Raw genomic sequence first — 16,313 nt, forward strand, 5'->3', positions numbered from 1 at the left:
AAGGAAAAAACAAAGTTAACGTTTCAGGTCCGGTGACCTTTCCTCAAAACTGGCATTTCCCCTCTTTGCTGTGCACTGTACCACCGATTTTGGTATCATCTGCAAACTTAATAACCAGGCCTTCTATATTCTCATCTAAATCATTTGTATAAACGACAACCAAAAGCAGACCCAGCAATGATCCCTGTGGAACACCGCTGGCAACAGGCCTCCAGTATGGAAAACTTCCTTGCATCACCACTCTCCATCTCCTGCCTTTTATCCAATTTTGTTTAGTTTCTACTTAATTAATATTCCAGTAATAAACATCCCTGATGATCTGCGGAACGGTCACCGCACCCGAAACGTTAACGCTGTTTTTGTTTTCCGTCACAGATGTTGCCAGACCCGGTGAGCTATTCCAGCAACTTTGTTTTAGTTCCTGATGAGCTGCGACTTTGTACTTGACTGATTTCCAACATCAAAAGTTCTAAATGTTGGAAGAGATTGGTTTACCTTGACTTCCTAGCTTGAAAATGTGCCTTTTATGCAAAGAAACTGTACTCTGGGACAGTGGTTTTGCAGATTTACCTGCAGGTCCAGCTGTGAATCGGAGTTGAAGTAGTTGCAAGCACTGATGAATAGGCAGCTATTTAGCCTCTGGATGTAATCCTGTGGAAGCGACGAGGGTCTAGGCCATTGACTCGAGAACTGATGAGGGAACGGCTTGCCCCAACCAGCTTCCCTTCAGGGGAACGCCAGCCTCAGGTCGCTCCCCTCAAGGGGTACATCATCCTGACCTTGCTCCTCTCATGCGTAGGCAGCTACATCTTTCTCCCCTCTGGCACATAATAGACCGGCGGCAAACCTGGTGGGATGCCACTTTCCATGAGCGGTTGGCTAACCAGAACCCAGCAGGTGTAGTAAGCAGCAGTGTCACTTGGGAGGTGATGATCTCTGTTACCATTGGCAACCAACCTACGATTATTGCTCGATCTCGGGCCAGGATTGAGTGAAACACCATTAGCACGCCACTTCCCCTTCTTGATGTTGCACATTGAATGCCTTTGAAAGCCTGTTACATTTCTTAATGGTGACACCCCTGCCCACTGTTGAGTCAATACCAGTTGTTGTGGGATGATGTATGTGTACGTCAGTTGCTCAATTGGGGACTTTAACTCGCAATGAAGTTGGGAAGTTATGCACAAGTCTTCTCACCATGGATTTAATCTGGCTCTAAGCAGAATTGTAGGTGGTGCCATCCTTCCACCTGATTAAATGTCCTCCATTTTCAAACTTGCCACAAGGGAAAGTACAAAATCCCGCTGTTTTTGTTATCAATTCATGGTTTTTAATTTTGCAATCAGTGTCGTAAGCAGCAGATTAGTTCAGTCCTTGTGAAATTGAAGGCAATGCAACACTTTAATTGGTCACTTTTTAACATGGTAGGTTCTCAGACTGAGGAAATGGTGAATGTTGTTGATCTTTAATGCAATATAATGGAGGAGAGAAAAATCTGGACTACAGAGCCCACAGGAAGAAAATTATAATCTGTCAGTGCTGCCTCCATTCGAACAATGCCAAGTAAATACCCGTCCCCAAAGCGAACAATGGAAGTTTCCTGCATATCAGAACATACCCATTGAGTGGGGAACTGATGAATAATGCAGGAGCACCATCGGATTGAAATACTTTTATTCTAAGAATTTCAGAACATGCTGGGATTTTTATAGCAAGCAATACTTGTGATGGAATATTCTTTTAATGTCAAAATACTGCAACAGTTTGGAAGAACCAATATTAAATGGATATTATTGCAGATAATATATGTGAATTAAATAAAATTGTTTGCTTAAAGTATTTTGTAATTCAAATTGAATGTCGCATTTTTGTTGTATCTTAGTTGTCTTCTGTTTCTACTTTTTCTTATTTTTATAGAGCAGGTATTGTCCTGGTCACTTGTAATGCTGCCAATTCAAGATTAACTACATGGATGGTCTCTATCAGTTGCTTAATCCCCGATGTCAGTTTGCAATCCTGAATCCAAGATTGTCACTTCATCTTTCAATTCTGTGTTTAATCAAAGTCTGAGATCAACAGCTTTCATTTTACTATCTGGAAGTCAATCAGTGCAGATTTTGTTTGTAAACCAGCGTTCTGTCTGTAAAACTGCTTCGTTTAATTAGATTAGTTAGTTAAGATTCATTTTAATGAAATGAATCATAACTAAGCTTCATCTCTTCCTCATTCTGAACACATGGTATGTCACGCAATGGCAATTCAATTTTGCATTGGTGCCAGTTCAAACCATGTGTATTCCAACTACAGATTGATACAGATGAAATTGTACCATTTCCTTTTTAGTACCATTCTCACCATACAGTGTTTCTGTTCATTACGTTTCTGTGTACAGTTCTGAACCAGTCCCCTTGCCCCTGAGCTTGCCAAATGTCTCAATGTTGTCGTGACATTGTCAAAGAATTCATTTCTTGGTAGATTCAGAGATAAATTAATGTAAACTAGTATGTGTTAATGCCTCTGCTGTAATCGGGCGAAACACTCAGGCCATTGTCTTAATTTTTCTCTCTTGTATTTATATTGAAATGTTGACCATGCCATTTGCTCCACTTACTGGAATTGGACTTGTTACAGAAGTGCTGAACGTCAACTTGCCAAATACAATTGGATGAAAAGTATGAGGCCAATCAGTCTCTTGAAACACTTTCTCTATGCAATCAACATAACAACATTCATTGACAATGAAAAATTACGTACGTGCTTAAGAAGATTAGATTTGAAACAGAGATTTGTGAATATGAATGGAGCTATATATGTCCCCATCTCAGGCACCCACCTCAAGTTCACCTGGACTATCTACAACACCTCTGTCACCTTCCTGGACCTCTCTGTCTCCATCTCAGGTAACCACCCAGAAACCGATATCCATTTCAAGCCCACCGACTCCCACAGCTACCTAGAATACACCACCTCCCACCCACCTTCCTGCAAAAATTCCATCCCCTATTCCCAATTCCTTCACCTCCGCCTCATCTGCTCCCAGGATGAAGCATTCCATTCCCGTACACGTCAGATGTCCTCGTTTTTCAACGACCGCAACCCCCCACCCCCCACCCAACCACACACAGTGGTCAAGAACCATGTCTCCCACATTTCCTGCAACTCATCCCTCACACCCCATCCCCGCAATAAGCACCAAAAGAGAACCCCCTCATCCTCTCATACCACCCTACCAACCCCTGGATACAACGCATCATCCTCCAACACTTCCACCATCTGCAATCTGACCTCACCACCAAAGACATTTTTCCATCCCCACCCTTGTCTACTTTCTGGAGAGACCACTCTCTCCATGACTCCCTTGTCGGCTCCACGCTTCCCTCCAACCCCACCACACCCGACATTTTCCCTGCAACTGCAGGAAGTGCTACACGTGCCCCCATACTTCCTCCCTCACCCCCATCCCAGGCCCCAAGAAGACTTTCCACATCAAGCAGATGTTCAACTGCACATCTACCAATGTGGTATACTGCATCCGCTGTACCCGCTGTGGACTCCTCAACATCGGGGAAACCGAGGAGAGACTTAAGTGTTCTGCAAAGCAGTCCCTATGCTCGGTTCACAACAAACAACTGCACCTCCCAGTCGCGAACAATTTCAACTTCCCCTCCTATTCCTTCGACGACATGTCCATCCTGGGCCTCCTGCAGTGCCACAACAATGCCACCCGAAGGTTGCAGCAACAGCAACTCATATTCTGCTTGGGAATCCTGCAGCCCAATAATATCAATGTGGATTTCACAAGCTTCAAAATCTCCCCTCCCCCTACTGCATCCCAAAACAAGCCCAGCTCGTCCCCGCCTCCCTCACCTGTTCTTTCTCCCACCTATCCCCTCCTCCCACCTCAAACCACACCCCCATTTCCTTCCTACTAACCTCACCCCTTGACCTGTCCGTCCTCCCTGAACTGTCCTGTCCCCTCCCTACCACCCCACCCACACTCACCTCTACTAGCTCCACCTCTTCAACTTGTCTGTCTCCTCTCCAACTATCTTCCCCTCTATCCATCTTCGATCCACCTCCCCCTCTCTCCCTATTTATTTCAGAATCCTCTCCCCCTCCCCCTTTTCTGATGAGGGGTCTCGGCCCAACATGTAAGCTTTTGTGCTCCTAAGATGCTGCTTGGCCTGCTGCGTTCATCCAGCTGCACACTTTGTTATCTCTGTATCATGTAACAACCTCATTGAGTGAGTTCTAGAGCGAATTGTGCAGGGTAGACTTCGGGTTTATCATTCTAACTTGCCAGTCCTGAAAGATGAAACTTGGTTTGTGTTGGATGTTTGTTTTAATAGCTATGAAAGATATCCTGAAAGGATATGTCAAATCTTTTGTTGAGAATTTTACCCATTTAGTCACTCTAATCTTTTTCCTTTTTTAAAGTTTCCTTGGTAGTCATAAATTTCAAATATCTGCACAATTTTATTTGGCTTTGTATTGGTTCTCTGAGATTCTCTGTTAATGGCTCCGTGACCTGCTAGCTCATTACAGAATTTATCATTGATGTGCCTGTAACAAAATCTTTAGTCTTATACTATATATTCCCAATTTCAGGCTAAAGTCCAGAGAGACCTTTTAAAGGAAAGGGGTTTCGAAAGAAAACTTCAGTTCCATCGATCAAAGTCATGAATAGTTGATAAATTATTTGCATTTCATATTTCCAGAACCTAACCCGGAAGAGAGAGCCCAGAGAATTGCCAAAGCTGTCCTCAAACAGTCAATAGAAGTGAAGGAAAATTGGGAGCAATTGAAAACCCATGCAAGCAACTGGCAGAAACAGGTGGAAAAGGCATTGGAGAAACTTCAAGAACTGCAGAAAGCTCTGGATGATCTTGAGGCTCGTGATAACAGCTGAGGGGGTCCGCACTGATTGGCAACCTGTGGGTGACCTGCTTATTGACTCATTGCAGGATCACATTGATAAAGCCAGACTAAGTGCAATTACATTACACTTCACTTATGAACAGATGTAACCGCAATGTTGTATCGAGACGATCAGTAATATGAGTACTTAAGTAATATTGATTGAATGGTTGTTAACTTAATTTGAAAATTAAAACTTAGTTGAGCATGCCTTCTGATGATATCACATCGGTAATATTAGTATAATTGAGGATTCTATTAGTCAGTGACATCAGCTGAGTTATCTGCTTGTTGCTATGTTATCAGGATTAAAGGTAAAGTCTTAGCACGCCATTTGGCCACTCCTTAGAGAGAGACAACTGGTTATGATTTAACCTGAAGATCACCATGCCTCGGGCAAGTAGAGGGGTTGAGGCAAAGATCCTTTGTGGTCAGCTCACTGGTGTGGCAATTGAGCCCTCTCTGCAGGGCATCACTTTGCATCACAAACCAACCGTTCAGCCAACTGAATTTGAATGGAGTTTAGGATTGTAGAGTAATCCATGCAATTGTATTTTTTTGAATGAATGTTTCTAACTGGGACTCTCTCACTGGCAAACTTTTTAAAAGCCAGCTCAGCCATACAGGTTAGATAAGTTCCTGATCTCAGCTGAATTTTTTGATCTGGGGTGGGTCAGCGTTAGGAGTTCAGTGATTGGAATGAATTCTCATTAAATTAGCGAGAGGGATACTACACGTGAATAGACCGATGTTTTGAAAAGAGGATGAGATACGAGCAAAAGTTTAATTGATGGAGAAGACCAGCCACAATCATCATCAACGGTGGAGCAGGCTTGAGCAGCCATGCAACATTGTGCTGCCGCTATTTGACTTGCTCCGTGAAGAGGAAGGAAAAGGGTCAAAGTTTCAAAAATGCTGAAGACCACATCATTCTACAACCTCAAAATTTGATTGTGTTCAGCATATTATCAGTACTGGTACCCCTCTTTCCTGGTCTATCATCTCAGCAGCTCTACTCTGCCCAAAAGCTGGTTACCAGTGACATTTTTGAAGGCTCTTCCCAAGTCTGAAAATCATTTTTGTTACGTAGAATCAGAGTTGGCGTGTGGAAGGAGGTCTTCTGGCATATCACAGCTCTTTGAAATAACTCCCCAATTCATCCCCGTCTGCTGTGCAATGTCTTCAACCACTTTATATCTCTTTAATGGAGGCAAAGTTTTGAAGGCATCTGAAAGGAGTATTAACGATCCCAGAATACAACTGAGCCTTATTAAGTTCTTAGTTCTGATGATCAAGAGCTTGATCAAAGAGGATTGTTTTAAAAAGTGCCTTAAAAGAGGAAAGGTACAGCGGCTAAGAGGTGGAGGAAGTCTCTTGTTGGGTTTGACGCCTACACAATTAAATGTTTGACAACCAGTCGTGGGCCATTTAAAATCAAGAGTGGGCAAGAGGACATAATTAGACGAGTGCAGATATCCTGAAGTATGGTTGGACTGGTGGAGATTACCAAAATAGCGATAGGCGTAGCCAAGGAACGATGTGTAAACAAAAATGAGAATTTAATAAAATTACTGTTAATAGTATCAGTGAGTTAGAAAGTACGGAGAATAGGATTTGTTTCAAGATGAGACTCAGGCAGTGGAGTTTTAGATGACCTCATAACACTCTTGGTCACCTGTAGAGAGTTATTATCTGACACTCCACTCAGGCCAATTCTATGATCTTTTGATCTTTCTGCTTATAAATTGTGTGTCTGTGTGGTCACCTCACTAACTGCACCTGGTGAAGGTGGCTGCACTCCAAAAGCTTGTGTGATTTCAAATGAACCAGTTGGACTACAAGCTGGTGTCATGTGACTTCTGACTTCAAACAGTTATAGAATATGTTTTCAATCCTACCTTGACTTGATAATAAGACAGCTTCCTAAAATTTATAAAATGAGAAGTATGTCTAACCCTGAGCCTTAGAGTGTTTTAGATGCCATGGGCAAATGTGGGACTCCAGCAGGGAATGCATTGGAATTGTCAGGTCCAGAAGTGAAGTAGTTCCAGATGAAGGTTTCACTGCTAATGAGCCAAGACAAGAGACAGGTAGGCAGTATTAAAAAGATGTAAAGAGACAGCTTTAGGGATTGCATGAATGTGTGGTCGGACCACAAACAGTGGTCTTCCCAGTTTTAAATTGTTGTCTCCACATAGTTCCGCAACTTCATGTTCTGTTCAAAGGGCATTACTGACAAGAACGCAGAAGTTAGCTTGTCAATATATCTTGATTTTCCCACCATGTTCTCCAATTATGAACACCACATGTGCACTGTACAAAGTGAACCATTCAAACCTTAAAAGGAAATGTTCAAATTGTGGAATATAAAGTTAAATTTATTTTATTGAAAATTTAAATAAATTACATGAGGGTTTGACCAAGACCGAAAGGAATTAGATGGAACACCAGCTGAATAAAACAAGCAGTAGTAAGGTGGTATTAGCTGGATGTTCCTGAAGAAAGAGAACGCAGCCAACCTTTCTTCCATCAGGGGGATTAATTGTGTGGTGTCAGACACAGTTGACTAAATCATTCCTTCTGTCTTTACTGTCTGACTGTACTATGGTTGTAATATTTCCTTTTTAAAAGGCTCAGGGTTAGACATATTTCTCATTTTATAAATTTTAGGAAGTTGTCTTATTATCAAGTCAAGGTAGGATTGAAAACATATTCTATAACTGTTTGAAGTCAGAAGTCACATGACACGAGCTTGTAGTCCAACAGGCTCATTTCAAGTCACACAAGCTTTTGGAGTGCAGCCCCTTCATCAGGTGCAGTTAGTGAGGTGACCACACAGACACACAGTTTATAAGCAGAAAGATCAAAAGATCATAGAATTGGCCTGAGTGGAGTGTCAGATAATAACTCTCTACAGGTGACCAAGAGTGTTAGAGGCAAGTAAAGTGTTTATAAAGTCAATGTCAGTGCTGTGCTGTCATGATAATCAGGCAGCGCAACAGGAATGCACAAAAGGTGACATCTCAGGTCAGACTCTGACTTGTAGTTTAGAGGCTTGTGTTCAGAATCTGTCTTAGAGTTTTAAGCTTTATTTCCAAAGCAGGAATTTATAAGATACCACACTGACTGTAACTACAAGTTGTGTGTTTCTTCAACAAAACATCTGCAAATAAACAGACATCCTGGATGAAGACTTATTATCTGACACTCCACTCACACCAGTTGTATGATCTTTTGATCTGTCTGCTTATAAATTGTGTGTCTGTGTGTTTTCCTCTCTGACTGCACCTGATGAAGGGACTGCATCCCAAAAGCTTGTGTGATTTCAAATAAACCTGTCAGATTATAACCTGATGCCATGTGGCTTCTGACTTTGTCCATCCCAGTCCAACACCAGCACCTCCATATTGTAAGTGTTTGGAACCAAGTCAGTGCAACAGGTATATGTCGAACATTTGACTTCGAAAGGATGCCTAGTGCTGAAAAGTTCATTAATAACAAAGGATTTCTCCATTATGCCATCTATCGTAACATGCTGCGTCTCACAGTCATAATGAAAGGATGGCCACTTCAATTTAGCAGGGCCAAGAACAGTTATGGACATTTTTAGCATGGGAGGAGGCCATTCAGCCTATTTTATCTGTACCAGCTCTCTCCCAGAGCAACAAAATTAATCCTTTTCTCGAACTCATTCCACCTATTTCACAGAATTGAAATATATAGGTACATACTTAGGACATTTTAACATCAAGTGAGCAGTTCTCGCACTTCACCTTGTCACTAAAAATTGAAAACGTGACTTACAAAGAGTGAGTTTTTATTTTGTTCTGTTGTGATGATGAAGAAGATGCAAGTCAAAGTGCTGGAACTGGCCTCTTGAACTAAGAAACTTTTAAATGTGTATAAAATGAATTCTGTGCGCATCTACTAAAAGCAGCTCTATGGAAGGATAAGGTGCCAAAGAAGATTTGGTGTATTGTACTTTACCCTATTATACTCCAACCTGTGAAAACAGAACTCTACGACTGTGAGTGTTGAGTTCTGAGAGGTTGCTATCTTGTTTGAATTTACATTGCTCAGTAGAGGCCTATTTTCCCAACAGCAAAACTGGCAATCCAGAAAGAAATGGATATTGGTTTCTCGCATTTGTTAGCTCTAAGTGTCTGTGTAAAATTTGAGTACAGTTTCCTTATGTACAGGTGCTTAACCTGCTTTTACAGTTTGAACATTTGTTATGCTAATGAAAATTTTTTGAATGGTTTCACCTCCAGTTTTCTTCTTTATGCCTATTTGGTATTTTTTCAGGGTAAGGACGACCTGCAAAATCTGACATTGGGTTTTGAAAGACATCAGCCTTTATTTTAGAGAGATAATGGGAACTGCAGATGCTAGAGAATGCGAGATAACAACGTGTGGAGCTGGATGAACACAGCAGACCAAGCAGCATCTCAGGAGCACAAAATCTGACGTTTCGGGCCTCGACCCTTCATCAGAAAAGGGGGAGGTGGAGAGGGTTCTGAAATAAATAGGGAGAGGGGGGAGGGGAATTGAAGATGGATAGAGGAGAAGATGGTGGAGAGGAGAGTATGGGTGGGGAGGTAGGGAGGGGTTAGGTCAGTCTGGGGAGGCTGGACAGGTCAAGGGGGCGGGATGAGGTTAGTAGGTAAGAAATGGGGGTGCAGCATGAGGTGGGGGGCGTGGATAGGTGAGAGGAAGAATAGGTTAGGGAGGCAGGGACGAGCTGGGCTGGTTTTGGGATGCAGTGGGAGGACCGGAGATTTTGAAGCTTGTGAAATCCACATTGATACCATTGGGCTGCAGGGTTCCCAAGCGGACGATGAGTTGCTGTTCCTGCAACCTTCGGGTGGCATCATTATGGCACTGCAGGAGGCCCAGGATGGACATGTCATCTAAGGATTGGGAGGGGGAGTTGAAATGGTTCGTGACTGGGAGGTGCAGTTGTTTCTTGCAAACTGAGCATAGGTGTTCTGCAATGCAGTCCCCAAGCCTCCGCATCGTTTCCCCAATGCAGAGGAAGCCACAACGGGTACAGCGGATGTTTTGGATGTTTCTTAAGCATTGATTTTCATTCAAAGTTGGTTGGATTTTGCTGAAGCAATAGACATAACTCACTCTGACGTAGACAATGCCAGAGATAACGTTTCGGGTCCTGTGACCCTTCCTCAGATCTCACTCTTCACTGATGCTGCCAGACCTGCTGAGCTTTTCCAGCAACTTCTGCTTTTGTTCCTGATTTACAGTGCCCACAGTTCTTTTGTTTTTTATGACACAGACAAAACTTGATCTCTGCAGGTAGCATGATGCTGCATTCTCCAACTTCCCTGTCTTTTTGTGATGTAATATTGTCTTTTTAGGGCAGAAGTGGCTTTTTTTTTTGTTTGTTTTAACTTCTGCACAGACTTTCTTTGCAGGTTAAAAGTCTACACCTTTTTCAGTTCACTGCAGTGCTGCATAATGAAGACATTCAACATTCTTTTTTTAAAAAAGCAGAAAATCAGTGTTGTTTGTTTTCCAAAATGTGATGTGCAAGTGCAACACTTAACAGTGTGTTCATCAAACTATTGTTTCCTTTGATATTTGTGTTGCAGAAATTTCTAGAACCATTTCATATATATTTTTCTTGATATATTTTAGCAGCTTTCCTGGAGCAAGTCTGTTTTCCTCAGGATGAGATGACTTTCAGACGTACTTCCTTTATTGTGAGATTTAATTGGGGTAAAATGAGGAGGATTTTTATTCACTGAGACACACATGACTATATATTGAAAGCATTGGAAAATGCATCCTGTTAGGACTGTCATGTTATCTGGTGTTTGTACCAGGCTTTCTGATTAACTGCAAGTGATTAAGGATGCTAATGGATGCTATATGTTATTACAAAAGGAAATGAACATACAAGTGAGGATTTTATGCCACAGTTATACATAGCATTGAAGCCGTACCTCAATTATGGCATATAATATAAGTTGCCTCATTTAAGGAGGCAGTTCAGATTTAGGTTTACAAGAACAATACTTGTAATTAATGGTATCAGAGATAATGGGAACTGCAGATGCTGGAGATTCCAAGATAATAAAATGTGAGGCTGGATGAACACAGCAGGCCAAGCAGCATCTCAGGAGCACAAAAGCTGACGTTTCGGGCCTAGACCCTTCATCAGAGAGGGGGATGGGGGGAGGGAACTGGAATAAATAGGGAGAGAGGGGGAGGCGGACCGAAGATGGAGAGTAAAGAAGATAGGTGGAGAAGGTGTGGGTGGGGAGGTAGGGAGGGGATAGGTCAGTCCAGGGAAGACGGACAGGTCAAGGAGGTGGGATGAGGTTAGTAGGTAGCTGGGGGTGCGGCTTGGGGTGGGAGGAAGGGATGGGTGAGAGGAAGAACCGGTTAGGGAGGCAGAGACAGGTTGGACTGGTTTTGGGATGCAGTGGGTGGGGGGGAAGAGCTGGGCTGGTTGTGTGGTGCAGTGGGGGGAGGGGATGAACTGGGCTGGTTTAGGGATGCAGTGGGGGAAGGGGAGATTTTGAAACTGGTAATTAATGGGTTGTCTTATGAAGTAAGATCAGAAGGACTGGGAAGGATTAGAAGGACCTCCTCACCTATACTCTCCTCTCTACCTATCTTCTTTTCTCTCTATCTTCAGTCTGCCTCCCCCTCTCTCCCTATTTATTCCAGTTCCCTCCCCCCATCCCCCTCTCTGATGAAGGGTCTAGGCCCGAGATATCAGCTTTTGTGCTCCTGAGATGCTGCTTGGCCTGCTGTGTTCATCCAGCTCCACACTTTGTTATCTTAGAAGGACTGGACTTGTTTTTGCTGAAATTGAGAAGAGTAAGGAGGTGATTTCCTTGAACTATATATGATTCTGAATGGTCTTCACAAGGAATATGTAGAAAGATTTTTCCTATACTTTGGCGAGCGCAGAACGAGGGACACATGCAAAATTTGAAGTTGCCACTCAAGGACAGATGAGCAGAGCATTTTTTCTCTGATAGTTGTATGACATTGGAAGTAGCTGCCTCCTAAGATGATAGAGTTGGGGTCATTGAATATTTTAAGGTGGACTTCGATTCTTGTAAGGCAGGGAAAAGGCCTCTATTAGTTGTAGTCATACCAAGCACAAAGGAAAACTTTTGTGGTTGTTAGACATAGTCATCTCACCTCCAGGACATCTCTGTAGGAGTTCCTCAGGGCAGTGTCCAGGGCCAAACATCTGTGCTGCTTCAGCTTCCTTCTATAAAGTCAGAAGTGGGAATGTTTGCTGATGACTGCACAATGTTCAGGACCATTTCCAACTCCGTAGACAATAAAGCAGTCCATGTTCAAATGTGGCAAGACCAAATATATTATCCAGGCTTAGGCTGATACAGTGCTAGGTAATATTTGCACCACACAAGTGCCAAGCAATGGCCATCTCCAACAAGGGAGAATTTAGCCATTATCTCTCGACATTTAATGCTGTTACCACCGCTGAATCCCCCACCATCAACACCACGGGTGTTACTGTTGACCAGAAACTGAACAAGATCAGCTACATAAATACTATCGATTCAAAAGCTGGCCACCTTGTTGTGTGCAGATGATTTTCATCACTCCATTTTTACCAAGATTTAACAGTGGAAATTTGGGATTTGCCATATTTCTGAAGAGTCAAACGGCAGCATGCTTTTCTTTTCGTGAATTCTTTGCAATTTATTGCATTAAAAACTCCTATTGCCAGAAAAAGAAATTATGTGGCTAAGCGACTTTCTTCCAATGTCTTGTGAGAAGTGCCATTCAGAGGTGGTTACATTCTTACCTTGTGATCAGTCGGGATCAGTCGGGCTGGATATGAGATGAGGCTGGTGGTGGGAAGATTTTGAAGCAGGTACTTCAGAGAAGGCAGCCCCAACCCATTCAGCCTCTCCCTACAGTCAGACTCTCCAACCCTGGCAATGTTCTTGTAAATCTTTTCTGAACCCTTTCAAATTTCACGACAACTTTGCAAAAGCAAGGAAACCTGAATTGAGTGCAGTATTCCAAAAATGGCCAAACCAATGTCCTTTGTAGCTGCAACGTGACTTCCCAACTTCTATATTGAGTGCTGACCAACAAAAGCAAGCATATTAAACGCCTTCTTCACTACCTGCAACTCCACTTTCAAGGAACTCTGAACCTGCACCCCAAGTTTGTTTGGCGACACTGCCGAGGACCTTACCATTAAGTGTATAAGTTCTGCCCTGATTTGCCCAACCAAAACCTAAAACCCTTTCCACATTAAACCTAATTGTCTGCTATTTGCTTGGTGGTATATAAAAAAAGGGAACAATTTATGCTTGTTCAGGCAACCCATACCCGACATCCAGAGGTTGATTTCCTAATGGCTTGAATTGGAACTGGTTAACAGATTGAGTTTTGGGATGCCTCAGGATGTCTTTATATATGCTGTGCCTCAGGCAGGTGTCAAATTGTATTTTCAAATACAGTTCTGCATATGGATAGCATAACATAAGAAGAACAGGACTAAGTAGAATTATCCTTCAAAGCCTTGTTGAGTTGATTTGTCCACTTTTTTTAAAGCATTCTTTCACAGGATGAGGGCACTGCTGGCAAGGCTAACATTTGTTTCCCATCCAGGAATGGCTTGGTGGGCCATTTTGGAAGTCAGTAGAGAGTCAGCCATATTCCTGTGAATTTGAAGTCAGATACCAGAATTGCTCAGGAAAGCAGATTCCCTTCCCTCAAGAATAGATTCGTGAATTCAGTTTTCTGTTACAACAATTTGTGATAGTTTCATCGACACTGTTACTTTGAGCTCGAAATCTTCATTAATTGAATGTCATTTCCAGCAGATGCTTTTGTATTTTGTATTTAATATTAGGATGTTAGTTTTAACTTAATTTCTTATTAACATTTAATCATTAATTTCAGGACGTTTCTCAGATTTTATATGCTTCCTCTCCATTAGGCTTTTAAAGAAGAAATTGCCCCAGTGAAACAAGAAGTCAAAATATTAAATGACCTGCCCAATCAGTTATCTCCACTTGATGTCTCTTTATCTCCAAGGATTTCTCACCAGCTTGATGACCGAAATATGAGGTGGAAATTCATACAGGTAATGGTGAAAACATTTTCAAAGCCAGCCAATCTGTTGTAGAAAGCATGTACAAATAATTTGGCTTCAAACAGATGAGCAAGATAAAGAACCCTTTCAATTTAAGCAAGCAATTAATATTTTATTATCATGGTTTATAAAGTTATTCAATTTTATAATATTTCTTTTTCAAAAATACAATGTTCTGGTCTGCAGTCTGCACTTTAGAATGTATTCGCAAAACAAAATCCAAATAGTGAGAGATGTGAGCATCCAAACCACAGTCTGAAATGGTTCAGGACTGGACAATTTGAATATATTCATAATGAAGCTGCAGGTAGCAGAGATTTTTCCCGATCCATCTAAAAGAATTTGGAATTGGACCATTGTGATAACTGCTGTGCACTTCAGTATTATGTATTGTTTCATATATTTTAAGTCCCTGAGAAAGACAAACTTGAATGAATTACAACAAAGATATACTTGATGCATTGAAGGGAAGAACAACATAAAATTTTATGAACTGCATGTATTTCTTTCAATTGAGCAGATTTTGATTGATGTCAGCAAAGTAGTACATGAAAATTTCCTTTATCCCAAAAAGCCTCATGAAATGTTTTATTGAGCAAATTATTTCAGTCTTGTTCTGTGTCAGTAGCTCGCTTGGCCATGTAGCACAATAAAACTCCTTACTGGTTCTAGGAAGCAGACAAAAACATAAGAAATAGCACCAGGATCTGGATGTTCTACCTCTCGACCCTGACTCACCATCCAGAACATGGCTGACCGCCCCAGGACTCAACTCCTCTTCCATACCAGCTTCTCAGAGCCCTCAACTTCTCTATTTCAAAAATCTTATCTACCACCTTCTTTAAATACTTTCAGTGATCTACCTTTCACAATTCTCTTGTATTCTAAACAATCACTACCTGCTGAAAGAAGAAATTCCTTTGCATCTCAGGTTTCAATAAATGTTCCCTTCTTCTGTAACTATGTCGCTGAGTTTGAGATTTCCACACTAATGGAAACATTGTCTTCACATCTAGCGTGTCAAGCCCCCTCAAAATTTTGTGTTTCAGTAAGATCACCCCTCATTCTCCTAAACTTGAATGAATAAAGACGTTCTGTGTAACCATTCTCGATAAATCATGATCCGATGAATCAGCCCGGTGAATCTCTTTTGAACTGCTTCCCATGGCTGTGTATTCTTTCTTGTATTTCTCCAAGTGTGACCTCCTCAATAGCCTGATCAGTTGCAAAAAAGCTTCCCCTTTTTTGAACTAAAACCTCCTTACAATAAAGGCCAAAATTCCATTTGCCTTCTTAATTACTTGCATCACCATAGTCATGGCTCACATCAACTCCAACCTACCAAAGTGCTTTGATCCTCTGCAATTCACCTACCACTGCAACAGGTCTACAGCTGATCCCTGGCCTGACAGTCATCCTTGGAATGTCTGGATAACAAGGATACCTACATCAGGCTGTTACTTATTGATCAGAGCTCCACCTTCCACACTGTAATTCCAAACAAACTCCTCTCTGAACTCTGAGACCTCGGCCTCAGCATCCCTCTCTGTAACAGGATTCTCGACTTCCTGACCCAGAGACCGCAATCAGTAAGGATAGGTGACAACACTTCCTCCACCGTAAGCCTCAACGCCGGTGCCCAGCAAAGCTGCATACTCAGGCCCCTACTCTATACTCCTTATGCAATCATGACTGTGTGGTCCCAACTCTATTTATAATTTTGCTGATGACGCTTCCATTGTAGGTCGGACCTCAAACAACAATAAGTCAGATTACAGGAAAAGCAATTGAGTGCTTGCTGGCATGATGGAAAGATAACAGTCTCTCCATCAACATAAGCAAAATGAAGGAGCTGGTCATTGATTTCAGGAAGCTTGTGTCTGCAGCAATGGTGCTGAAGTGGAGATGGTTGACAGTGTCAAGTTCATGGGAATGTTGCTCACCAACAATCTGTCCTGGTCAACCCATGTCGACGCAATGGTCAAGGTGGCTAAGGAAATTCAGCATGTCCATGAGGAAACTACCTATTTTTGTAGATGCATCCTATCTGGATGCATCACTGTGTGGTATGGCAGTTGCTGTTCCCAAGACTGCAAGAAGCTGAAGAGAATCATGAGCACAGCCCAATCCATCACGCAAACTAGCGTTCCATCCATTGACTCCATCCACACTTCCCACTGCCTTGGGAAAGCAACCAACATAATCAAAATACCCCCTCACTCTGGTTATACTCTCTTCCGTCCTCTTCTGTCAGGCAGAGGACATCAGTTTGAAAACG

The 16,313-nt window shown here is 42.2% G+C and overlaps 1 protein-coding gene across 9 annotated transcripts in view; it reads left to right on the forward strand.

Annotated features, from left to right (window-relative positions):
* The window catches only part of LOC132209298 (uncharacterized), a 69,954-nt gene extending 55,675 nt beyond the window's left edge, over positions 1-14,279 (forward strand). For 8 of the 9 annotated variants that reach the window (XM_059644431.1, XM_059644429.1, XM_059644430.1 and 5 more), the window contains one exon: positions 376-4,706. In XM_059644431.1, coding sequence (XP_059500414.1) covers positions 2,666-3,586 — 921 coding nt within the window. In that variant the 5' untranslated portion in view covers positions 376-2,665 and the 3' untranslated portion in view covers positions 3,587-4,706. Of the gene's footprint in view, positions 1-375; positions 4,707-13,879 lie in introns of those variants that run through there. The other variant, XR_009445401.1, reaches the window with a different exon arrangement.
* Positions 14,280-16,313: the final 2,034 nt, after the last annotated feature.

Source organism: Stegostoma tigrinum, unplaced genomic scaffold (assembly GCF_030684315.1).
Source record: "Stegostoma tigrinum isolate sSteTig4 unplaced genomic scaffold, sSteTig4.hap1 scaffold_82, whole genome shotgun sequence".
Taxonomy (NCBI): domain Eukaryota; kingdom Metazoa; phylum Chordata; class Chondrichthyes; order Orectolobiformes; family Stegostomatidae; genus Stegostoma; species Stegostoma tigrinum.